The following is a 27,413-nucleotide window of genomic DNA, read 5'->3' as shown; positions in this document are numbered from 1 at the left end:
GTGATAGCAATATACGACGAAAATTTTTTCAAAATTTGCGGTCGTATAAAAACTAAGTCCCAAACATTATTGCTCAGTTGATATGTGTCATCCTCATGGGGTACGAGATAACTATAATTATCGTGCAATCCCGAAAAGAGGGGCCATATCACAGACAAACATGACATTAAATCGTCATTATACGAACAAGAACAAACAGCTCTAAGTTGCTTTTATCCAATTTTCAGGAAACATTGTGAAAATGATCTTCAATATTTCGAATTCATGTGAAATAAAATTGCAAACACGGTGGACCGTAGAGGGTCAACACACGTAGTAGACTCGTTCATTGGAAAGACTAGGATAATGGTTTCATCATTTGTCATGCATACCGTTTTGAATATGATATCCAAAAAGGATGTACTTTTTTTTATCTATGAAACTAGAAAATTCCAAATTGTAAATATCTCTTCATCTGGACTTGGCATCTATCACGTTTGGACGGGTCCATTTCATTAGTAAGGTGATCGATAAATCTTACGGAGTTATGGCAAAAAAGGAAAACAAACTTATTGTTGTGTGTTTTTAACAAGGGTTTCGTTCCTCTAAATTATTTGCGCAAACAAATCAACAAAATAGGTCAGTTAACTTTGTCTATTGTTAGATTACAGGTAATCATTTGACACTACGTATAACCTGATAACCTGTGTAGTGATTTTGATTTTACGATAAATTTACGAATGAACGACAATTTTATGAATGGACAAGAGCACCTGACCTCTTTCTTAAAAGAACACCAATTAAACATATAAAACCGTATATTATAAAAGATAATTCAGTCAAATTTTCAATACTAAATCAACAACTGAAATGATTCCATATTTTGTTGAAACATCGTACGAACGGAAAACGGAATCGCAAGTATAAAAATGCATTTTTTTCACTCGGACGTCTATGTTTTTTGATAGTCAAACGGTTGTCCCCCTAAATACAAAAATACATCTACAAGAACGTATGCTGAAACTTCTTAAATCCACTAACGTTTTTCAAAAGTTTCAAGCTATGTATTGCATTAGAAAACATACACAGGTGTTTAAGAATGACAGACCAGGAGCCTGTTTAACAAAATACTATGGCTTGATCTGGGCGGAGTCTCTGATCTGGGTCACAAAGATGGCCATACGCGACGGCATGAAAGCAATTGCTTTAAAAACAAGAAGAATTTCAAATAATAAAATTGCTTGATTGACTGTCGACTGGTTCTTGGAACAATTGGGCGTTTGAAGTATTTAAATAGTTGTTTCAAATGAGAGAATACTAAAGTGTACTTTACTCTGAGGATTTTTGCTTAAACCATACCATACTATCGTGACTACTAGTATGTCGGTTAAAACATGATTGATTGGTGTATACCCGACATAGGATGAATAAGTCGTTTATTAGGTAACACAAATCCCAATCGATCATTTTATGATCATGTTCTTAATTGCCATTTTGGGATAATAGCTGATAACATACCATGCCCTTCATAGGCATTTAAGTGTTGGTTCGAAAACAAAAATATTTCAATTTCGTATTGATATTCGAAATTCATCGTTGGAATTTTTTCAATAATTTTTTATGAACATTTTTTTTATAAGTGTCAATGAAAGTCATAACAAATTTTATCGATCACCAATGTTCAAATTTCGTAAATTGATTTGGAAGTCAGTATCAAACTAAAATAACAAAACTCTGTTTAGAAAAAAAGACAACTGCATACGATTCCGACAAGTTTGTTTTCATAACCAAATGCAACTATTGAAAACAAACATTTACCTCATATGTTATTATTTCAACCAACTACTTAATAAGATACAGATAATATGTATGGTAAAATTTCTTAAATCTAAAGGGATCGGATCCTATTCTCACAATAAAAGTGCTTAAGGATGTTTGCTTGTCATGTTTTGGACTTTTTGTCAGATTTTCGAAATTCTCTGGTTTCATCCATTTAAATGTCTTAAAAAAAATTGCCCATGAACCCCCATTTTTCTTTTTATAAATCTTGTCCATGTATAATTACAAGCCATTTGTAAAAGTCTTATAAAATTTGATTCATTTTCTAATAGTTTTTGAGAACTTTTACTTGTCAATGATAAAGCTATGAAAAATCAAGAGAGAACATTTACCCGCCAAAATTTCAATGGCTTATATCTCAAAAACAAGCACATTGATCCCTACATTTTTTTTGCTTTTTTGATTCTTCAATTAATCCCCTATCAATATATACTAGTTTGAAGGAAAATTATTTATTATGAAACTGAGTAGCAAACATCCTTAACAACAAACTTTTATCATTGGGTATGTTTGAAACTGGGTATTTTGATGATTGTGGCAGTTTCGTTTAATGCGCAAAAATTAAAGTGGTTTCAAATATAAAAGTGGGACGAAAGATACCAGAGGAACAGTCAAAATCATAAATCGAAAATAAACTGACAACGCCATGGCTAAAAATGAAAAAAGACACACAGACAAACAATTGTACACATGACACAACATAGAAAACTAAAGAATAGGCAACACTAACCCCCTCTAAACCCATGGGGCTATCACAGGTGCTCCAGAAGGGTAAGCAGATCCTGCTCTACATGTGGCACCCGTCGTCTTGCTCATGTTTTAACAAATCCGGTAAATAGTCCAATTTTGTAGGTCACATTCATAAAAGAGAAGGGGATTGTAGTTACGACGTAAGGAAATAAACTCATCATAGATACCAGGACTTAATTTTGTATATACGCCAGACGCGCGTTACTTCTACAAAAGACTCATCAGTGACACTCGAATCCTAAAAAGTTCAAAGGGCCAAATAAAATACGAAGTTGTATAGTATTGAGGATCAAAATTCCTAAAAGTGTTGCCAAATACAGACAAGTTAATCTATGCCTTAGGTAAAAAAAGCCTTAGTATTTAAAAAAAATCCAAATTTTGTAAACATATAAAAAAGAAGATGTGGTATGATTGCCAATGAGACAACTATCCACAAAAGACCAAAATGACACAAACATTAACAACTATAGGTAACCGTACGGCCTTCAACAATGAGCAAAGCCCATACCGCATAGTCAGCTATAAAAGGCCCCGATTAAACAATGTAAAACAATTCAAACGAGAAAACTAACGGCCTAAACAGTTAATTGATAAATATTACCATATCAATTTTAATTTATGTCAGCACAAAAAGTGCTGACTACTGGGCTTGTGATAGCCTCGGGAAAATAAATCTCCACCAGCAGTGGCATCGACCACATATCCGATATCATTTGTAAAACGGTTATTTAATAACAGTCAACCAACTCGTGATGGCGTCCATAAAATTTAAAAGGGGATTATTTCAACTTCACCATTTGGAACTCTTGGTTTAATAGCTTCCTCGTGAGCAGCAACCCTCTATCAAGAAAATCATGATAGGAAATACAAGCACGGGGATATCGTATTGATTGGGAGACATATACCTCGTATACAGGTGCTGATAGAATGTTGCTACTTAGTATAGAAAGTAATATTTTTGATAGTTTAAGAATGGATGATAAGTAACATCAATAACCCACCCTGACTCTTCGTTCTAAATGATGTAAGACATTGTGTTTTCAAACGTCCAAATGAAACATTCTTTGACCTGATTTTAATATTCACATGATTTTGGCAGTTCAGTTGAAATTATAAGCCAAGTGGTTTCAGAGAATAATATTTTTAAAGGTTTATAAATGGATAATGTGTTATATCATTAACTCATTAGATCACTCCGACTCTTCGTGCCAGATGATGTAAAATATTGATTTTAAAAGTCCAAATGAAACATTCTGGAACAACACGATCTAAATGTTCTTATAACTCATCTATGTGAAAAACAAGAGCATACCTCCAATGGACACAATGTACAAATTGGAATATAGATATTCAAGCTCATTAAACCATGAAATGTGGATGGAGAGTTGTCTCATTGGCACTCATACCACATCTTAGCTGTATTTGGCAACACTTTTAGGAATTTGGATCTGAATGCTCTTCAACTTCGTACTTTATTAGGGTTTTTTAAAACTTTTTTGGATTAGGGCGTCACTGATGAGTCTTTTGTAGACGAAACGCGAATCTAACGTATATATAAAATTTAGTAGTTATCTATGATGAGTTTATTAATATCTATAAACAAATCTATTTGTTATATAACTGCAAAATTCACTCCATAACTACCATGTGTACAAAGCATCAAGTTGATATGAACCTTTAATGCTTTAAACAAAAATGTTAACCAACCTTAGTCCAATACTTCAGCCCACCTTAAACCTGGGGCTGGACAGACAGACAAATAAACAGAACAGCCTAGATGACATAATGAACCTATCAAAACATAGTAAATACACAGGTATCTACCTCCATATATCAAAGTCAAAAATCTTACAATCAATTCATATGAAGAACCTTCACTAAAATGATTACAATCAAACACAAATCTTAACTAGAGTTGTATAGCTGACTATGCGGTATGGGCTTTGCTCATTGTCGAAGGTCATACGGTTACCTATAGTTGTAAATGTCTGTGTCATTTTGGTCTATTGTGGATAGTTGTCTCATTGGCAATCATACCACATCTTTTTTTTTTATATTATCATAATCATTATTAAATATCCATCAATTGTTTTAAAATTGGCAATAAAAAATATATTAAAAGGCAATGGTATAAAAAATATAATTTATTACAACTATAAAAAGACAAAGAACATAAGACATGTATTGAGAAGAGATTTTTGATACATAAGTCATTTAACCAAATACCACATGTTAAAATAACTAATATTTCATATCTACTATGATTTAGAAAAGCTAACAAACAAGCACTCAGTAAATGTAAAAATGTTTCTTCAATGAAACATGAGACACTAACATACAGATGTAGACATTCATAAAATTGATAAGTGTATATGAAAATTGAAAATTTCGATATAACTTCAACTTATCTGTGTAGAAATACAATTCCATTTTATGTTTTGAGTTGATGAAGGGAGACAAATCAATGTAAAGCAATCTTACAAACTTAGTTAAAGAAATTGGATATCTAGTTGTTACAATATAATGTTCAACAATAGACTAACCAGGAAAATCACTGTACTACAAGGTGAACAGTCCATCCTGCTGTCTAAAAATAGCTTTCTAAATAATCAGGATATTCTATCCTTCATTTGGTAGAATTTTAGGCTTTTACCAACAGATCAAAAATCAAAACCTTAAAATTAAAGTCTGAATTTTTTTTTAATCTTTTTTGAACAATTTTTATATTGTAAAGTTTTATCTGTTATAAACAAAATCAACTTGTCTGTCCATACTCATATAAAAACACATTTATATCACATCATGTCAACATTCACCCACAAATTGTTGGATTTCACAATATCCTTGAAATAAATCATTACACTATCAGTAGCCTTTCTCTGTTCAGCTACACTTTCTTTACCCTTGAAATTTGTAGTTCATATTATAACATCCTTTGCATCATGCTTGTTTCAGTTTGAATACATGTATATAAAAGTCTTACTAACAGATAAAATAGTCAAATAGGTCCAATTGCCCTTAGATGAAAAAACAAATTTATCTGCAAGTGTTAATGGAAACAAATATTGAATAAACATTAGCTTATTCTTGTTCAAGATGAAAAGTCTGTTTATTCAACAAAAATATTGCTTAAAATTTCATTTAAGGATGTATTCTTCCGACTTTTCAGTCTCGTTCAGTCTCGTTGAAATCTCGTTCTTAAATTATTTCCAAAACATATGATAGAAGTGGAAAATATCAATGAACTTTAAAAATATTATAATCAAACATAACTCTGTGAAAAAATTGTGTATTTACCATGAACGGTTTTTGAATAATCCAGTTTTCAAATTTTACGACCATACAAGTCAGTATTTTTAGTCAAAATTTTGAGAAAATGGGTGAGGGATGCAAAAAATGATTTTACAAGTATAATATACATCCCATCTCATTTTGGTCTTTTCTAATTTCTTAGATATGTATTTTTTCAATCATTTATGACAAAAAAGTTGAATTAATATGCATTTTGTTCTTTAAAATGAGAAAAATCATAAAAATACAAAATTGGCAGTATGGTAAATTTAACACAAAAAAGCATCAAAATATGATAAAACTTTCTTATATTAACACCTACCTATAGTTTTTGTAAGTTAAATTTATTCAGATTGGTCCACTTCATCTTTATGGAAAGTATGAAAAAAAGTTTAATTGTGGAACTGTGATTTTTTTCACGATAATAGCCCAAAAATAGGTAAAAATCGATGAAAAGTGAGAAAATCATCAAAATTGGGCATTTTCAAAGGGCCGTAGCAAAAAAAGAAGCACACCACCATATCATTTTTTCTTCACCAATTGTTTTTTTACAGTCTTATAAACCTAAAAATCAGGTTAAGAAAAAAAGTTTAATTCTAGAAATTTTTGGCTCCTCAGAGGTGTACATCCTTAAAAGCAGGTTCTGGATATGTGAACATGATAGCTTAAGTCAATAATGGTATTATTTATTGTAATCTCAGCACAGTCAATCAACTCCTCAAATTTTCCTCAAAACTTTTTAATACTAATTTAATACAATTACTCTACTTTGATAATTTTAACTATGTAGGACTTGCTCAACCTCAAAGCATACCTTTTATTAAGTCACTGGGCAGTGAATGGTAGTAAAATATGATATCACAAGAACAAGTGCTTCCTGCTTATGATTCAAAGTGATACATGTATATATAAATATATATTATAAAAACATTTTATGTGAAATATATTATTTGATGAAAAAATACTTTATAAGAAAAGGCACAACAAGTGTTTTTTTCCCCAACATTTCTTCTTTTTTTGTTGTTAGAGATATATACTATTTTTCTAAGTTTAGAATCAAAACTTGCAAATATATAGCATATGCCTCAATCACATAAATGAGTTATCACAGTATTTGTCTTGATGAATAAAATGCATTACAAGGGTTTATTTGGATCTCCCACTCAATAATAGATAATAGCATGAACAAACTATGCAGTTTTTGCATTTAACTCATTCAAAAAAAGATAATAGCATCTTTCTTTTTAAAATATTGGTTAATATTCTTCATAGCATTTTACATCTTAGAGAATTCATATACCCATCATTCATTTCAAAACATTTTTCACAATTATTAAGAAAGTTAAACTTTAATAACAAATAAGACCCTTAAGGCACCATTTAATTTAATGTTTTTTATCACAACATTCCATGTGTCAACAAATGAAAGAGAGTGGCAATGTATATAATTAACAAACAGGAATCATCTCCTTAATTTCTTAACCACTGCAACATCATACTATTAATTAACAGAAAGGGCAATATGACAATAAATAGTATGCTAAGACTTTAAAATACACAAAACATTGTTTTTCTAAAAACAAAGTATGATTTTTAATAAATGCTGAGAGACAGTATAGCATTTCTCAATGACCCATCTAACTATAATTTAGTTTTGCCTGAATATACAATAAAAGACTTAATAAGAGTTTTACCTACACAAACTAAAAATACATTTTGTTATCAATAGTCGTCTTCTTCATAATATTATCATAATAAAATGGATCACTAACAAAAACATTGTTATAATTTCATTTGTAACAGGAAGGGAAAGGCATCTTCAACATTAAGAACTTTTAAACACATAAACAATTCTTTTTTAGAAATATATTGAATAATACATATTTCAACATCATACACAGAGAAATGTCTGTAGTCTAAAAATAACTGATCCTTTCAAAAATTCAAAATAAGTTTCTAGGAATGACTATCATCAAAGCTCTTCTTTCATGTTTGAATCTTTGGTTTCATTTGATATTTCATCCTCATCTTCTTTTTGTCCTTCATTCTCTCTATTATTGCCATCTTCATTATCATCCTCATCATCGTCCTCATCCTTATCTTGAATATAAGCAGAAGCTTCATTTGCTGGCATTGGTACTTGTAAATCTTCTTCTGTACATACCTCTGATAAAGACAAAGAGAAACATTTAATAACAGTATGAGAAGAACCTATGGTGTTACAAAATTAATATTCTATCAAAACACAAAAAAGCATTATTGCGAATCTAATGAAAGTTTTCCACAGTGCCATCTCTTTCTGAACAAGGTATTTAAACTTTTGTAAGTTCACTTGTCCTTTTGAATAAATACAATAGCTATTATTCACTGTGAAGGCTATTCAAGGGACCTTATAAGCTGCATTTCTTTCTAACACAAACGATGCAAACGGCTAAGCGCGCAAAAGTTTTGATAATTTCTTTCAAACAAACATTAGCAAAGTTACATAAACTTTGACAAACTATGCAAACGCTAAAAAAGAGTCTGCAGTGTGTTGTTTGCTAGCACAAACGCTGCATTTGTTTCTAAATTCAACCTGATTAAACTAAGTATTTGTTTCTTAGTTTGTAAAAAGTCTGATTACCAACAACATGTACATGCATTATTGAAAGTTCAAATAAGGTCAGTACAGACCTATTACACAACGTATTTGATTCTACTTTTGAAGCGTTTAGAAAACACCAACAAACGCGACACAACGTTTACAAAATTGTGGTTAAAAAGAAAAGCGACCTAAATTTCTTTTCTAAGAGTAATCTTTCACTCATCGATTAATTTACCTGAGTCATGAAAAGAATTCTTTTATATATAGACAAAAATATATATAATATTCACATTAATAAAGGATAAATGTCTTGAGTTCCCTTTGTTTATTTTTGAAGAAATCAAAAATAAGAAAATAAGATACTTTGATTTTTTTCAAAGAAAATACCTTATACACATATATTTTTTCCATTGTTTACACGCAACAAAATCAAACATAAGAAATAATGAAGATTCTTTGAATGTTGTTTTAGAAAATACCTAGTACAATGTAGTACATATATTATTCTTCATATCAAATTCAATTCTTTGTGTCAAATGTTGAAAATAGGAAATGGTGGTTACATTGTATTTTAACCTTGATTCTAATTGCAAATATCCCTTCAGTGGTCAGACACTTTTATTTATCTTAAATAATTTAATTCAGAAAATGACCAATATTGTTGATGAAATAACTATATAGATAAGTTTCCTTTACTATCTACCCACCTGCTATATCTTCACAAATTTGTTTTTCTGCTACTTCTAAACTAGTTTTTGGTTTGCCTAACACTTTGATCATATCATCTTCATAATCTTCTACTAAAGTTTCACACTAAAATATAATGATATTAGGTAAAAGTTTGCAAATTTATATCACATCATTCAATACTATTACTAAAATTATAAACAGAAAGAGGAATTGGTCAAAAAGACAGAAACCTGACCAAAGAGCCCAAACAGGGCAATGTCACCAATGGATCTTCAACACAGTGCGAAAAATCCCACACCTGGAGGTGTAAAATTTTATAGATATCCATTAACTCAAATTTAAGTTGTTGTCTGGTAACCAAATATGTCTTCGGACGACAACGCAGAAGACAACATTATATCAATAAACAAATCCCCAAATATAATTTTGCGGTCATATAAAAACTTTAACTGCATACAGTATGTAATATTAACTTGAAGAAAAATAAGACCATTTATAGGTAATATACAGAAACACAGGAATAAAATTTTACAAAATTTCCTCTTAGGTACTAGCTTTCTTTCATAAACAACTTCTGTATAGTCTTGGTAAAAAATTCAGGATACTTTAAGAAAGTTATCAAATTTTCACAAGCTTTACCCACAGAGTGAACGCATATGACCTATATAACAAAGCAGTGTGAACGCACATGACCTATATAACAACACAGTGTGAACTCATATGACCTATATAACAACGCAGTGTTAACGCATATGACCTATATAACAACGCAGAGGAAGCAGCAGTGGACCACGACAGAATGTAGGATTGCTATGTCTGACTTTTGTGACCCACAAAAATGAAGTTTATCCAACAGACTCATGCAGTCCTCAACCATGACCTGCACCAGTTACCTTAGTTGCAACATTTTGAACATCAAATAATTTAAGATTACTTGCAGATCAGAGGAAGATGTTTTTCACTCCTTCCTTTGCTTGATAACAATTTATTAACTTCAGTTTCTAAGAACTACCCCCATTTTGAATTTCCAGTGGAATTCTGTAATTTCGTTATTTATACTTTTTTCCAGCAAATGTTATTGAAAATAGCTAATGTACATACATGTACAAGAGTTTCATTAAAATATGTAGGGCTTGAAAAACAAATAACTTCTTCGAATGGCGTTTCATAACAAATCTTATTTACTTACAGTATATTTCATTTGTTTAGTAGCATCACTACTAATAGTAACATCTTTCAATGCTATACTCTGGCCATCTCTGGATGCTGTTGGAACTACACTTTTTCCACCTTTTGAGTTCTTTGTTAATGCATATTGACTAAATTTTTCACAGATTGATTCAAAAAGCTCTGTTAAATGTATTTCTGATCTGGCATAAGGTTTCTGCAAATGAAAAATAATATAAACATCTATTTGTTTCAAGCTAAAAGTAAAAGAACAGCAGCTTAAAAAAAATATTAAAGCTCAATTTAGATGTACATTTTTTGTACAACAACCTAAAAAAGGCATATCCTTTTGGCAAATACCCCAGCAGCGTTAAAAAATGAACGATATTCCATTTGATAACAGTAAATTGGTGAAAAATACACTAGCTATCAATGCAACCAATTAAAATCCAAGATTCTAACATAAGGTGTAATTACATAAAATAATAATCTCTTTTCCATTTCATTGGAACATACATAGCTGTTAATTTGTTATGTTTCCCTATGGTGGATTGAATTTCATATACTGTAAATAGTGAGGTTTTTTATTATTGCAAATGTTTTATCTAGGTGAGTATCGCAATGGTAAGAACATGCATACATATACCTGAATACAAATTATCTTGAAATCGCAATAATGAATCTCACAATTTTGTCCATTCTATAAAAATCGTAATAAACAGGATAAATTAATACTTTCTATTCTGAATTTACAGCATGCACAGTGCATGTAAATAATAAATGTCCAGTAAGCAATATTAAGCCATATTCAGAACTATAAAACTTCCATGCAACCATGAAGTCTTTGCTTATAAATGTTGTCCTTCTTGTTTGATATGTGGAATGCCAAAAAAAAAAACCCACTCTTAATGTATCTGATTTGATAAGAACATAAAAAATAAAATTTTGACCACTTCAATATGAAGTAACTTTGCTTTATCAAACGGGAACATCTAATACACAATTAAAAAGATTGTTCATGGTTGTCAAAACATTGATAAATTTTATGTTTTCTTAAAATAATTGTATTGAGGTTATAACTAAGAATAACTACCTTTTTAAATAGAAAAATTGTTATTTAAAACATTTTTTCTGTTCATGCATGCATTTATTGATCTTACCTTGTATGTATTTTGATCTCCTTTCCCATCAACTCTAAAACTCCCTACTTGTACTGTTTTCTTTGGGTCAACTAGACTAATTCCATAGTTCACTTCATCAACCAAAGCTCTACATACTGATATAAAAAGAATCACTTTTGTAAAATTCATATTTTCCATAATATTTTCAATATATTTATAGTTTATTGTTGATCATCTCAACAAGATTGATTTTCTTGTTTGAGCCAGTACGGCGAAAGTAAGAAAAGCAATCGAGTAGAGATGATCATGACCAATGATAATTTCTGTCGATTTTACCTATGACGATGTTGACAATTGAATTGTTAATTTAAAGTGTCAATGGCCATACAGCACATGTGCCCTTAGTTTCTAACGAGAATAATTCATATCACTCTACTATGCTGAGAATGGAATTTATCAGTCAGTAAGATCAAAGGAAAATTTCTTAAAATAGCGATAAAGTGTATTACATACATGTATTTATTTATGTTAAAATAGACCTCAATTTTCATAACACTATCAGAAATTGTAGCAGTTATTGTCTATGTTTAGTGTTCATATTTTAATGTTTATGCTTTTTCAGAATTTAGTGTTAATTGCAATCTTTAAGAGGTGTTTTACACAATTTTGTACAAGGGACAAATAGAGTCTGGCATGCATGCATTTTATAAACACTTGTCTATTTTGGAGATAGTATGCATGGTACAAAATGTATGTGTGACTTTTTAAAAATTCTATACATGTACATCCCGCTTACATGTTTAAACCGGTCACATTATTTATATAAGTGCCTGTCCCAAGTCAGGAGCCTGTAATTCAGTGGTTGTCGTTTGTTTATATGTTACATATTTGTTTTTCGTTCATTTTTTCATATAAATAAGGCAGTTAGTTTTCTCATTTGAATTGTTTTACATTGTCATATCAGGGCCTTTTATAGCTGACTGTGCCGTATGGGCTTTGCTCATTGTTGAAGGCTGTACGGTGACCTATAGTTGTTTATTTCTGTAACATTTTGGTCTTTTGTGGAGAGAGTTGTCTTATTGTCAATCATACCACATTTATTTTTTTAAAATAAACCTTGCTATTTAGAAGAAGAAAAAGGTTCATTTTTTTTTTAAATTTAACTAATAACAAAATATAATCTATATGATCTAAGCCTATAAGTTAAAATCTTGGTAAAACTGCAAAATCGCATTTTGTGACAAATCTACTTAAATAAGAGATTTTATAAATCACTTATTTAAGTAATTCCCCTGACTGTTGACTGCTTTCCTGAATTAACAAATGTACAGTGTGTTTTCAGACTTACCAGCACACTGCAGCTCTTTGTCTTTTTTCCCTTCACTAAGGGATAACAGAAATCCAATCAACACAGCAACTATATAGTAAACTTCCATAGTCTAATCTTAGTCTGTAATAAAAGAAGAAAACAGTTATAGTGAGCAATCTTTTGTTTAAAGGGGCACTAGTTACAAGATATTTAAAAAAAAATCTAAAGTATCATTAAGTATGATTTTTTGTTCAATCATTAAAACATGTTAGAGTGAAATACATTTGTAGTGAAATAAAAATTCACTTTTAGCAGCCAGAATGATTCAAATTTGTCAAATTAAACTAAGAAATATTGATGATAAATTATTCACTTGCAAGTGCATAATTGGACCTTGTTGAATCAATATTCAAGTGAACTTAAATTCAATCTCTTAGCTAGAAATGGAAAACACATTCCTGTTTGCTTACTTAAAGGAAAATAATGTTACCATTGAAAGTGAAACAAAGGTAAATCATTTGATCAACTGATTGAAGTGGCGCTCTAGTTTATGAATATCTATATTTATGTTGATATAGCCATCTGAGGTCTTTGGAGGTCAACTTAATAGTTAATAAGATGGTGTCAAGACTAAAATACACATATTATCAAGCCTATGCCATGTAATATTTTTTTTAAAAACTTTTTATAATTTGGACAAATATTTTACATGGTTATGAATCAGAAAAGAAAATTTGTGTCCCTAATAAGATAGACCATGGGAGGTGACATTGAAATTTCTTTTTTACAAAAAGTAGCCTTCAAGATGTCATAATAATTTGGATGACTAAAATACAAATATTTCATTGGCAGAAACACAAATACAATAATTGGCAAAGGCCCATATTTCAGTACATAATAACAATAAATACAGCATATTAAATATGTTATAGTTAATTATATAAGAAGCTAAAATCTTATTTCTATTATATATACCAGACACTTACATGTACATGTATGACTTATCATGCTTATGTATATCATGTTTATAAGAACTTGTCACTTTCAGGACTTTTAAAGAAGTACTATATTAAAATGTATTAATGGAACTTTTAATATTTAGCTGATTTTCACTACAACATGTAGGAAGTATATTTAAGATAATAGTTTTAAAGTTTATTATGTAGTAAGGAAATTTTTCACATTTTAGTAAAAAGGGATTTCATCTTCTACAGTCTACACATGTACCTCACCCAAATTACATACATTACAAACTCTTTCATCGGTGGGTAAACATAAATGTAGCCCTTTTTTAAAAGCAAGATTGCATGCACTCAATCTTATTTTACACAGAGATGACTTTTCTAATTTATTATGGAGACGAAGTCCCCAATAACAGTAGAAAAATCAATAATAAAACAAAAATCAGGAAAATTTCCCCAAATTTTCATTGTACTAATGAACTCAAAATCATTCAATTTTTTTTATGTCATGTTTTGAAATCCCGGACCTGCACAGAAATCAACAATGTACTTCCTTTTTCCGGTCTCGTTTGTAACATCAGAAACTTTGAGTAAAATATATATTTATCAGTCTAGTGTAAAATAGGAAGGAACACAATACCAATTTCATTTTTAATAATTCCTTGGCATGAAAAAACATTACCTGATGATAGTGTTTCTTTGTTTACATTGCATATGACGTCATAACTTAAATCACAACTAAAATCCCTAACAACAGAACCAAAATTGGAAACGTTACGGTATTTCCCTTTCTTTTTTTTAACAAATATTTAAGTGACAAAAAATAATTCATACAGACTTCGTCCTCATTTACAGGTAATGTCTGCCTCATATTACTTAGAACATCAACATAAGAACTACGCTGATTTGTATTATAAACATGATAAAATTGTTGGTAAAATTTTAGTTTGGATTAATTGTCAATTGTGAATTTTTGATGATTGAACCCTGTGTGCACTGATCAATCACTTATTGTCCATTATTTGGTAGACATTTAACAGTGTCTCCCAGTCCCAGCTAGGTATGACCCCCCCCCCCCCCCCCCCCCCCCCCTTTTTAACCAATGGCAATACATACACAATCATGAATATAATGGGTATGCATGATAATTCCAATTCAAAATTTGCTCAGATTATAATTTATTTAACCACAGAAACAAGTAAAATGAGTTAAAAAAGAGAGTTCAATAAACCAAAGAACTCTGTAAGAAATCAGTTTTTAGAGATGTGGTCATTTCTGATTGGTTATTTTAGAAAGTATGTATAAACTAAGAATTTAATGAGAAAATACCCCTAAACTGTTGATTAAAAATGAGGTATTGGTCACTGCTATGCAGAATTTTCATACTATGTAAAATAAATGTTTGCAAATCAACAAAAATGAGAAAATATACTTTCATCAACTACCTGCAGATGATTTTGTGTTGAAATTAAGGCCGCTCAAGTCATTAGCTAAAAACGTAAATTTGGAATACATAGGAATGCATATAATATCGATATAATTTTTCTAAATTTTCCTGCAACAGCTATGAATGGATTGAGATTGATTTTTCTTTGAAAAATCGAACCATTAATATATCTTTAAAGAAAGTCCTTTGCTTTATCATAAGCGGTAGTTTGAAGCAAAATAAGGAATAAAGACGGACACAGACATGATAAAAAGTAACTAACTGAAATATTTATTTTTAAAGTCTGTTTTAAAAGCACAAAACATAACAATCTTAAGGATTTTTACTTCTTTTTACTTTATATGACAAACATTCATAAAGAGATAGTATACATGGAATTGAAGAGAATATCAACAAAGGGTCAAAGCATTAACTGCAAAAAAGTACAACTGCCCTTTTATTTTACATGTTTTATTTTAAGGGAAAAAAAAGATTTGTCTTTAAGACCTAATTATGATATCACAGGCACTTTTCTATCCATGGGAATGTGGACTATATATGTTATAAAAGTATGGATATGCCAGTCATGGATGAACACAGGACAGGTGCCTGTGCCTGTCATTCTTGTGGTCTTCAAGTTTATTTTACTTTTTTTAAGTTGAGTGTCGCCTTTCTACATGTTCTAGGAAGTAACAGAAAAAAATTAATTGTAATAAACGTTCAAGACATCATAATTATTATAACTTAAAAAGACATGTTAGATATAATCATTTAAAATCGAGAATTGAAATAGGAAATGTACATCACCTTACGTGTCAAACTGGAAGAAACAACAACCAAACCAATAAGCAGAAAATAGCCCCAGGCCACCATTGGGTCTTCAACACAGTGATCATGAAAATCCTGCATCAAAAGCTGGCTTCAGCTGGTCCCTAAACAATAATTTAATTTAAAAAAACAACCTATAAGACTAAAGTTCATGACTTGATTGAGATTTTAAAAGGGTATGGTTGATTAAAACTAAAAAAAGATTTGTTAAACATCTTTACATTTCCATGTCCCTGTACAATGTCATCAGTAGTTGTTCATTGAATGTCAACAAAATGTTTTTCCTTATTTGGATATTTATTTTTTAAATCTTGATGGCAGACCTATGATTTTGGGGTAAAGATGCAATCAAAACCCTATGGTACTGACACTTTGATGGCTATATATTCCAATGTGTATCACTTCTTTTGATGTTCACAAGATATAGCAGATTAATAATAATATTCTATACATCATATCCATGCAGATTTCATGAAATTTATCAATGAAATATATATATACTGATATAATTATGATCAGATATTAAATGTTACAAAATGATGTTATGCTTTGTCATGCTGGGCATGGATATTACATATAAACTGAACGTGTGCTTGGTGCAGAATCTAATATCTGTTCTACAAATTATAATGATGTCATTGTTATAATAATCCTTAAATTTGAAGTTATTATTCATGTTATTAGGGCATTTTTTTTATGATCACTGTTATATTCTGCATGGGGCATGTATGTACGTCTGTATTCATTCAAGACTTATATTAAACTACACTTTATTACAAGCTACACATCATGATATTATATTACAACAGTAAACATTACTATACAGATAACATGTGTAAAGCAGTTAAGAGTCTGTGTGTGGTCAGAGTACCGTGAGAACTGTTGGATTATATTAATCATGTTTATAGACATGATGATAGATATGACATCTCCCTTCTTTACTTAAATGAAATGAAATGAAATGGCATCATGTAAAACTTTGCCTTACTAAACAAATAAATTGTATTAATGAAATTTTGAAATGATGTGTATGTAATTAATGAAAATATTGTCTCTAAAGCTAAATTGTCCTAATCTAAATATTAATCTAAACTCCTACACACTAGTTCATGTTTTCAATTAGTCTCTCTGGTTTTCTCACCATTCGTCCACTACGCGTACGGTTATAATCATTGACTTCGTTTTGTACAGTATTAGGTTGCACTATTGGCTCAGTGTCTAAATCGTCATTTTCAATTACAACATTGTTTTTGTTTTCCATCAAATGTTTTCTATTTCTTCTGTACAGTTTGTCATTTTCTGTTTTAACAATATACGAACGCGAATTGTCTGTTTTTTGAACAACGACTGCTGGTTCCCAACGCTTTTCTCTTTGAACATATACATTGTCATTAACGTTCAATTTTGATAATTCTTTTGTTTTCTTATCATAATACAGTTTCTGTTTCTCTTGTTTTTTAACAAATGTTTTCTTTGCATTTTCCGGAACTTCGGTTCTCAACAACTTCTTCGTTATAGGTAATTTCGTTTTACAACGGCGACCCATCAATAGTTGAGATGGCGACGGCATGTCACTGTCTAACGGAGTATTTCTGAAATTCAAAATACTCATATACGGATCTTTTCCTTCATAATCAGCTTTCTTTAGTAGCTGTTTAACGGTTTGCACTGTCCTTTCCGCTAATCCATTGCTTTGTTGGTATCTCGGACTCGACGTTATATGTTTAAATTCCCACGATTTCGCGAATTCTTGGAATTTTGAACTTGTATAATATCTTGCATTGTCAGATACAAGTACTTCTGGAATGCCATGTCGTGCAAATATGGACTTCATGTTCATCATGACTGTATCACTAGTCAAATTGTTCAGGATACTAACTTCAAAAAACTTTGAATAATAATCCACAATTAATAAATACTGTCTGTTTTTAAAATCAAACACGTCTGTGGCTACTTTCTCCCACGGTCGCGATGGTAATTCGGCTTTAATCATTGGTTCTTTTGCATTTGAGTTCTGAAATCGCTTGCATATCTCACACCTTTGGACAATGTCTTCTATTTGTTTTGACATTGCGGGCCAGAACAAAACATCCCTTGCTCTGTTTTTACATCTTTCTATGCCTTGGTGCCCCTCGTGAATTCTCTGCAGCATTTCTTTTCTTAAAGCAAACGGCACTACGATTTTTTCTCCTTTGAACACTAATCCTTGTGCTTCATGAATTTCTTCTCTGTAGTCCCAATATGGTTTAATTTTGTCGTTTATTTCGGACTTGCTCTCGGGCCATCCGTCCTTTACAGTTTTCTTTAGCTCTGTTAATGCATCGTCACAGTCTGTTTCTCTTCGGAATTCATCCATTTTTGACTCTGATACGGACACATTTTTTACCAATAAATGTACTTGTGCATCTATGTCCTTGTCACATGAGTTGTCGAACTCATGAAGGTAAGCTCTTGACAAAGTGTCTGATATGTACATCAATTTTCCTGGTTTGTACACTACATTAATGTCATACTTCTGTAGTCGTAACATAAGTTTTTGTATTCTGGGAGGCGCGTTTACTAGTGGCTTTTTGAATATTGCTTCTAGAGGTTTATGGTCTGTTTCTACCTCAATTGTCCTTCCGTATACATACTGATGAAATCTTTCACACCCGAATACGATGGCGTATAGCTCTTTTTCTATTTGTGCCCAATTTTTCTGCGATGTAGTCAATGCCCTCGATGCATATTCGATTGGCAACTCTTTCTGTAATAGTACAGCACCTAGTCCATTTTGTGATGCATCTACGGATAACTTCACTGGCTTTGTACTGTTGAAATATCTAAGCACTGGAGAGTTTGTGATCAATGTTTTCAGATCTTTGAATGTTTTATCACGATTATCGTCCCATTGAAACGGTACATCCTTTTTCAGTAAATCCCTCAATACTGCTGTGTTTGATGAGAAATTTGGTACGAATTTTGCTATATACGTCACCATTCCAAGAAATCGTTCAAGTTCTTTTTTGGTGGTCGGTGATTTCATTTCGGTTATCGCTTTCACTTTGTTGTCGTCGATTTTCAATCCTTCTCGTGTATACCTGTGACCGAAATATGTCACTTCAGAAATTCCCATTTCACATTTATCACGCCTTAACTTCAAATTTGCGGTACGGATTCGTTCTAGAACCTCTTTTAATCTCTTGTCGTGCTCTTCTTTTGTACATCCCCACACTAATATATCATCAATAAATGATTCGACACCATTTAATCCATGAAGAATTTTGCATACGGCTTTGTGAAACACTTCGCTAGCAGATTTGATTCCAAACGGTAATCTTAAGAACTTAAATCTTCCGAATGGTGTATTGAATGCACATAAATTAGAACTTTCCTCGTCTAATTTGATGTTCCAAAATCCACTTGAAGCATCAAGCTTACTAAAATATTTTGCTCCTGCTAACTTAGCGGTTATTTCTTCCTGTCTCGGCAATATGAAATGTTCTCTCTTTATTGCTCGATTAAGATCTTTAGGATCCAAACATATCCTTAATTTACCATCTGCCTTTTCTACAATTACTATTGAACTAACCCATTCAGTAGGTTGTTCCACTTTTTCCACAATGCCTAATTTTTCCATTCTCTCTATTTCTGATTTTAATCTATCTTGCAGAGCAATCGGTACTCTACGTGGTGGGTGAATAACCGGATTGATTGATTTATCTAATTCAATATGATGATATCCTTCTAATTCCCCTATTCCATCGAATAAATCACTATTTTCTTTCAAAATAGATTCAGCACTTTTCTCAACTGACATAACTCTATTAATTAGATTTAATTTTTCACAAGCACTTAATCCTAAGATACATTGAGCATTGAAATTAACAACTGCAAATTCCATTCTTTCAATTTTATCTTTGTGAGATACATTTATGTAACATTTCCCTAGCACATCCATTTTTTCACCTGAATATGTGACTAATCTTGTTTTGCTTGGAATAATTTTGGTATCTCCTTTCACCAATTTCAATACTTTGTACGGAATTACATTTGCTTGCGCACCCGTATCCAATTTGAACTTCTGATTTTTTCCATTCAGATTCAAATTAACCATCCAAGAATTTTCACTTTTCTTCTGATTTTCGATACATCCAATGTATAATTCATCTTCGCTGTCGCTTTCTTCTTCAATAGCATTTATTCTTCTGTTTTTGCACATTTTCTTAAAATGATTCGGCTTTTTACACTGATTACACGTTTTTCCGTAAGCTGGACAACTTCTAGGTAGATGTTGCATTCCGCATTTCTTGCAATCGTATTTCTGGCCTTTTGGGTTGTCTTTTCTATAATCTCTGTATTGTTGTTTCACTTTTGGTTTGTGTCCTGATTTGTAGTCTTTCCTCATTGCGTGAACTGTTTTTTCATCTTCTGTTATAGATTTTAATTGTTGTTTTGAAACTTCCGATGCGCGGCATATATCTATTGACTTTGCGAGTGTTAAGTCTGGAATTCTTAGTAATCTTTCGCGAACATTGTCACTTAGTATACCACATACTATCCTGTCTCTTACAAAACTGTCGCATAACTGTCCAAATTCACATGTTTTGGCTCTGTTTTTTAGCTCTGTGGCATAGTGGTCTATATTTTCTCCTTCACTTTGCGAACACGTGTGGAATTTGTATCGTTCGTAAGTCTGGTTCTTTATCGGATTGCAAAATTGCTCAAATTTTAATAGCAATGGTGCAATTTTGTCCTTTTCATCTTCCACGAAATTAAATGTGTTGAATACTTCCACGGCATCTTCTCCAATACAATGAAGTAACAGCGAGCATTGCAACTTTTCTGCCTTTTCATTGAACTCAGTAGCGTCCAAGTAAAACTGGAATTTTTGTTTCCATTTTCTCCAATTCTCGGAAACATTTCCCTCTATACTTAAGGCTATGGGTGGTTTCAGTTGATCCATCTTGGTAGTTAATCAATTCGTTTTTTCATCTGACACCATGTTATATTCTGCATGGGGCATGTATGTACGTCTGTATTCATTCAAGACTTATATTAAACTACACTTTCTTACAAGCTACACATCATGATATTATATTACAACAGTAAACATTACTATACAGATAACATGTGTAAAGCAGTTAAGAGTCTGTGTGTGGTCAGAGTACCGTGAGAACTGTTGGATTATATTAATCATGTTTATAGACATGATGATAGATATGACAATCACTTAAATCTGTAGTTGACTGTATTTTGATTGGAGTTATCTTTCTTTGCATGATTATGATATAATTTTAATTTATGAACTTCAAACAGATAAAAATTATGTAAAAATACAAATAACCATGATAACTGGTTTGTAGTTTTTCAGAAAGAAAGTATATTTTTTCTAATCTGATAACTTAAATTCTAGTAGAGGGAAATTTGTATTTAATCAAGAACTTTAATCATAAATTCATCTGTAAAACTTATGAAAATAATTTCTATATTTAGATTTCTGTCAAGATGAAAAAACAAAACATCTGCAATTTCTTTAACTTCTAGTAATGAGATATATACTAATGCAATGAGATGAAAATACTAGGCTTATAAAAGAGAAGATGTGGTATGATTGTCAATGAGACAACTTTCCGCAAGAGACACAAATGATTCAGAAATTAACAGCTATGTCATATATTACCTTCAACAATGAGCAAAGCCCTTAACACATAGTCAGCTATTAGGCCCAAAAATCACAATTTTTTGTCAAACAATTCAACCCAGAAAACTAATGACCCAGTTAATGTACAAAAAAATGAAAGAAAAACTAAACTAAATATACAAACCTAAGTAAAACACCTAGGCCTGAAATAAAAGTAGATGGAAACTGTTTGTCAAGAATTAGACAGTAACCTACCACTGGGATATTATAAGACAAAGAAAATTGCATGATAGTGTTGTACATGTATCAGCATCTTAAACAAGTTACAAATGCATGAAATGTGAACACCATATGTAAAACTCTCATAAAACTTTTATTTTGACAAATTGTTAATGAATCTAACAGAGATTTTTAATACTAAGTTATTACGCAAAAAAAATTGCTTTGTCAAGGTTGAAGAAAATGAATATATATTTTACCCTTTGGTATGTGTGGCATGAAAAAGATCTGCCATAGTCTGTAAACAATATTTTGACTATAAGTTTCTTATGTGAATGTATTTTTCAGAGCTCAGTTACAGTGTATATAGAAGTCTAAGAACAAAGTTTGATATAAGTTCTGCCTATAATGTTGCTGTAACCAAAGCCTTAGACAGAAAATTTTCTTTGGTTTTACCTCAAGAAACAACACCTTTTAGGACAATACCAGATCACATACAGAAGCCGCCATACGCTGTAACTGGACATTTGGCTCCAAAACAAATTGGAGGAGAGGATGTTGAAGTCAAGAATAAACATCAGATAGTTGGAATGAGAAAGGCTGGAAAAATGGCAAGAAAAATATTAAACCAGACAGCAGAATGTTTAAAGGTGAGTACAGTTGGAATTTTAAGTTTAAAGACCAGTCACTATCAGAATGTTTAAAGTACAGTTGGAATTATAAGTATAAAGACCAGACTATCAGACTTATTTTTGACAGATGAAATACATTATTCACATCAAGTTTGTTTAAAAATATGGTAAATGTAGGGATTGTGATTTTGAATTACTATGTTTATCACAAATTGAATGAAACCCAAGTCGCCATGGTTGTTTTGTTAATTGTTATAATTATATAATAATGAATAAACTCAAATATATTTTATAGTTCTAAGTTAGTTTCAATGTTTCAGTTCAGTTTTATAGATAAACTTTTTTACATTATTATGTCCTATTCCTGAGATGATTAATATTTTTTAACAATAATTTCAGATTGGAATAACAACAGATGAAATAGATGCAAAAGTACATCAGCTGTGTATAGAAAACGATGTCTACCCATCGCCATTAAATTACAAACATTTCCCCAAATCTGTGTGTACCTCTATCAACAATGTCGCTTGTCATGGTATACCTGACCTTCGACCTCTCACAGATGGAGATATCATCAATGTTGATATAACAGTAAGTTGTATTTTTTTTTTATAAAACTGCTGTTCACATAATGCTTAAATTATTAAAAAAAAGATATATATTGAGTGAACATTTTAGATATAGATTAAATACACTTACATGTAATACATTTATAGCAGTTTGCAAAGCATAACGATATATCATACTATTTGAAACTCATAATTAAGAATTATAAAGTAGAAAGCAACCTCTCAAAGAAAAGTGCATACCATCTTGTGAATAACAGAAAACTTTAAAACCAAAATCCATGTAAATCAGAATCGAAATATCAATAAATATTAAATATTGTTTGATATTTTTACTCATTGTAAAGTTACTTTGGGGAGAAAAGAAGAAAAGATAACTCTATAGTTTATTTTTTTGACATACTATATACATGACATATATATCAACATTGGCTCTTATTACAACTAAATTATTTAAATGTGCACTAGCATGACTAAGTGCTGTTTTCTCTTGTAATTTCAAACAGTTATAATTTCAGGTCTTTTGTGATGGTTTTCATGGTGATTTATCAGAAACTTATTTGATTGGTAATGTAGATGAGAAAGGGAGAAAACTTGTTCATGCTACAAAACTGGCAAGAGATGCAGCAATATCTGTGTGCAAACCTGGAGTTGAATACTGTCAAATTGGTAAAACAATTAGGTAAGAATAAAACACCTTTTTATCTACATGTTACATAAAAGAAGGGTCAGTATATATGTGCATGTAGATGTAGTAAAATATGGTTAAGACATTTACTGTTGTATTCAGTGCTACAATTTGGAAGGAGTGAGCATTTTGCTTCCCATGTCATTGATGTAAAAGCATTGTGGAATACATTTTGTTTTTTTTTAAATAATAATCAATTCCAATATAGCATTTATTATAATACTAAAAAAAAATTACAACCTTTCAGAAAAGTACTGTATCAGGAAAGCACAGTTACCAAATCATTTCTCAGTTAAAAGTTATACATGAATGGATTAACACTATCACGCTACTTAAACAGGTGCCACATGTGGAGCAGGATATGCTTACCCATCAGAATCCCCTGATATGATAATTCAACTTTAGAAAACATTAAACAGTGATACATATTATATTTATTGAATATGTAATATATACTTCTTAATTTACATTTTTTCTATGTTTTGAATTTTTAGTTCTGTAGCAGAAGCTCATGGCTTTTCAGTAGTTCCAGCATTTATTGGTCATGGAATAGGAGAACGTTTTCATTGTCCACCAGATATATTTCATTTTGGTATGTTACTTTTGTTTTTACATTAAAGTGTATGTGGGTTATGTTTTTATCTCAGTTTGTTGTCTGTCTTATTTTTTGTCATTTTGTCCTACATGTACCTTCATTTTTTTTTCATACAAACAACAACACTTATCCTCACAGTAGAATGGTAGTGTTCTATTAATACTGCTTACCTCAACCAAATAAGCTTATCGGTTACATATATAGCCAGGTCAACCAAACAGACCATGTTTATTGTTGTTCGTCTTTATCTTTGTATGTCTGATAATTTGGAAGGGAGATGTGTTACTGGTTAATATGATCTTATGTATTCAGCAAAGTTTTTTTGGCCAATTCCAGTTTCCCTGTGATGCATTATTTTAAAATGAATATTTGGATTCTCAATTTTGAGTCATCATAGTGTGTAAGCCTTACAAGCAAAATTTAGTGTATACAAACATTTCTAAGTTTATAATATCAGATTTCCAGTAATGAGAGTAACACAAAATGTCATTAATTATTATTTATTTCAGCTTACGAGTCCCCTGAAGTAATGAAAGAAGGAGTTACATTTACAATAGGTATGTATTTGTCATTTTAGAAGATAATATGGACACAATTTTTGAATGCATACCTAATTATTTACATGTTAGCAGCTTTCTGTGTTATTTTTATGCCCTACCTACGATAGTAGAGGGGCATTATGTTTTCTGGTCTGTGCGTCCGTTCGTCGGTCTGTCTGTCTGTCAGTTCATTCGTCCGTCTGTTCCTCCGTCTGTTCGTCCGTCTGTTCGTCCGTCTGTCCCGCTTCAGGTTAAAGTTTTTGGTCAAGGTAGTTTTTGATGAAGTTAAAGTCCAATCAACTTGAAACTTAGTTCACATGTTCCTTATGATATGATCTTTCTAATTTTTAAAACCAAAATAAACTTTTGACCCCAATTTCACGGTCCACTGAACATAGAAAATGAAAGTGCATGTTTCAGGTTAAAGATTTTGGTCAAGGTAGTTTTTGATGAAGTTGAAGTCCAATCAACTTGAACCTTACTACACATGTTCCTTATGATATCATCTTTCTGATTTTAATGCCTAATTATATTTTTTATCCAATTTCATGGTCCATTGAACATGGAAAATGATAGTGTGAGTGGGGCATCCATGTACTTTGGACACATTCTTGTTAGTATCTTTTTCAGAAAATATGTTTAAGACTTTAAGGGTTGTTTTCTTTGGTGATAACATTGCTTTATCTTTTTCAAACGCTATTGTGATATGATGTAGGGGACTGACTGAGTTAATTAGGTGTGAGCCTATCCACATAGAAGCTGGCTTATAAGTGAACTGACTGTTCACATTTTCAAAGGTAACTGAATGGAATGTCTGTTGAATTTGGTTCTCCATCATTAAATGGAAAGATTCTTATTAATGTCATCACTTTTTTATGACTTCGGAAACTTCTGAAATGCAAATCTGGGTTTTTCAAAAAAGGGGAGATAAGAGAGATTGGTAAAATGCTTGTTTTGCTCATTGTAAACCCATTCAAATTTTTGTTTCTTAAAAAATGTTACTTGTTATAAATACTTCCAAAACCTTATGAGAAGTTGATGTTAATGACCTTTATAGACCTTCTACCTTCTTTTAAACACAAGCTGATAGTATTTTTAGAATGAATATTCTGATATAATATAAGTCATTAAACATGACAATCTGACAATCTTTTATTGAACTGTGATTGTATACTTTTTCAGAGGCTGTCTTATCATGAAGTATATATATTTATTAATTGACAGAGTTAATGTTTGTTTAGAAAGAAATAACAATATATTTTCTCATATTTTCTTGTGATAACCTTGTTCTTGCATTGCTGATAGTTTTCAAACTTAACAGCACTAATCAGACCAGAATGCAGCTAAGGACTTGGGAGACTAAAATATGCTTCCTATTTAAATACAATATGAGGTCTATGTCAGCCCTTTAGTTCGAATTATCAGTTATATATAAATATCATTTCCAAATTTTTAGACTTCCTTGATCAAAAACTGACCCTGCCATAAAAATGTAGGAATAGCAGTGTTCAAACAATTAGTTTTCTATTATTTTAAAGAAAAGTAACATTAGTATACCGCTGTTAAATAGTCATTAATCCATTAAGAGAAAACAAATCTTAAACCAATGAAAAACAAATCAACTGAAAGAGGAGAACAACGGATCAACAAAAATGCTGAACTGCAACAAAAAAAAACCCGCCAACACATCTATAGAAGACTATTTGATAACAACTGCCATATTCCTGACTTGGTACTAGACATTTTAAGGGAAAAATGGTGTGATGACTTGGTTTTATGGCTAGCAAAAACCCTGCTTATATGGCAGTGTTACAAATACATGTATGATGTACCCATGAAAATGACAAGTCTTAGGTTAAAAAAGGCTGATATTGAAATGATAGAATTGTTATTTTAGAATATTCTAATACTTCAGCAGTGTGACTGATCATGTTGTTATTGTATCTTTTTCAGAGCCTATTTTATCAGAAGGTAATGATGAGGTAGAGATATTATCTGATGGTTGGACAGCTGTGATGTGTGACGGGAGTAGGACGGCTCAGTTTGAACATACAGTATTAGTAACAAAAGATGGAGTAGAAATACTTACAGAGTAGACAATTTATAATTTGACACATGACTCTCAATAGTTATAAATAAAATAATTTTAAATACTTTTTTTATTAAATTTATGCAATAATAGTAACCTTTATACTAAATTATGGTTGCAGATATTTTTTGTGAAAAGTAGTGAACTTTAGGCAAACAATGCTTTGCTCATATTGCCTAAGATCTGCCTAAGCTTGATGTCTAAACTCTCACTAATGACCATTGATATGTTCCAAAAGTTATATATATATATATAAATTTTACCACTGCATCAAGTGTGAAAAAATATTTCTCTAAGTCTTTGTCAATTTATCTCTTTTTGCACTCATTGTATAACAAAAATTTGATCAATGTGTGGTTCATTTGATCTCAGTTCTTCATTGGTTAGAATCTATTTATGAGGTGACATTTTCTTGCTTCCTCTGAATTTTCTATTGAAATGGCATGACAAAAGGCCGATAACATCACATAGAAAGAACACATCTTTTTGCAGATAATTAAAAAAGAATGAATAAAT

At 31.0% G+C, this 27,413-nt stretch overlaps 2 protein-coding genes across 5 annotated transcripts; one reads left to right on the top strand and one right to left on the bottom strand.

Annotated features, from left to right (window-relative positions):
* Positions 1-6,495: 6,495 nt before the first annotated feature.
* LOC134714463 (protein canopy homolog 2-like) lies at positions 6,496-15,315 on the bottom strand. 3 transcript variants are annotated; one of them, XM_063575731.1, is made up of 6 exons: positions 15,138-15,315; positions 12,770-12,871; positions 11,461-11,576; positions 10,323-10,517; positions 9,151-9,256; positions 6,496-8,025 (listed from the first exon to the last, which is right to left on the bottom strand). In XM_063575731.1, exons 2-6 carry the CDS (start codon positions 12,855-12,857, stop codon positions 7,832-7,834), a joined length of 699 nt encoding a protein of 232 aa, XP_063431801.1. In that variant the 5' UTR covers positions 12,858-12,871; positions 15,138-15,315; the 3' UTR covers positions 6,496-7,831. The 3 variants fall into 3 exon arrangements, with proteins under 3 accessions (XP_063431801.1, XP_063431802.1, XP_063431804.1); XM_063575732.1 differs by having other exon boundaries at positions 15,125-15,188; XM_063575734.1 differs by lacking the exon at positions 15,138-15,315 and adding an exon at positions 15,079-15,102.
* LOC134714462 (methionine aminopeptidase 1D, mitochondrial-like) lies at positions 15,253-26,961 on the top strand. Of its 2 annotated transcripts, none has more exons than XM_063575729.1 (7): positions 15,253-15,392; positions 22,137-22,438; positions 22,820-23,011; positions 23,505-23,668; positions 24,169-24,266; positions 24,779-24,826; positions 26,762-26,961. In XM_063575729.1, exons 1-7 carry the CDS (start codon positions 15,383-15,385, stop codon positions 26,902-26,904), a joined length of 957 nt encoding a protein of 318 aa, XP_063431799.1. In that variant the 5' UTR covers positions 15,253-15,382; the 3' UTR covers positions 26,905-26,961. The 2 variants fall into 2 exon arrangements, with proteins under 2 accessions (XP_063431799.1, XP_063431800.1); XM_063575730.1 differs by lacking the exon at positions 15,253-15,392 and adding an exon at positions 15,399-15,561.
* The last annotated feature ends 452 nt before the right edge of the window (positions 26,962-27,413 follow it).

This window comes from Mytilus trossulus, chromosome 4 (genome assembly GCF_036588685.1).
Source record: "Mytilus trossulus isolate FHL-02 chromosome 4, PNRI_Mtr1.1.1.hap1, whole genome shotgun sequence".
Classification (NCBI taxonomy): Eukaryota; Metazoa; Mollusca; class Bivalvia; order Mytilida; family Mytilidae; genus Mytilus; species Mytilus trossulus.
This window is presented reverse-complemented; position numbering and strand designations above follow the sequence as displayed.

Coding starts and splice junctions, on each gene's coding strand:
- LOC134714463 (XM_063575731.1), bottom strand. CDS start 12,857: ATGGAAGTTTACTATATAGTTGCTGTGTTGATTGGATTTCTGTTATCC. Junction 10,518..11,460: donor GAGATCAAAATACATACAAG/GTAAGATCAATA, acceptor TTTCATTTGCAG/AAACCTTATGCCAGATCAGA. Junction 9,257..10,322: donor CTAAACAAATGAAATATACT/GTAAGTAAATAA, acceptor ATTATATTTTAG/TGTGAAACTTTAGTAGAAGA.
- LOC134714462 (XM_063575729.1), top strand. Junction 24,267..24,778: donor ACCAGATATATTTCATTTTG/GTATGTTACTTT, acceptor TATTTATTTCAG/CTTACGAGTCCCCTGAAGTA. Junction 24,827..26,761: donor AGGAGTTACATTTACAATAG/GTATGTATTTGT, acceptor TATCTTTTTCAG/AGCCTATTTTATCAGAAGGT.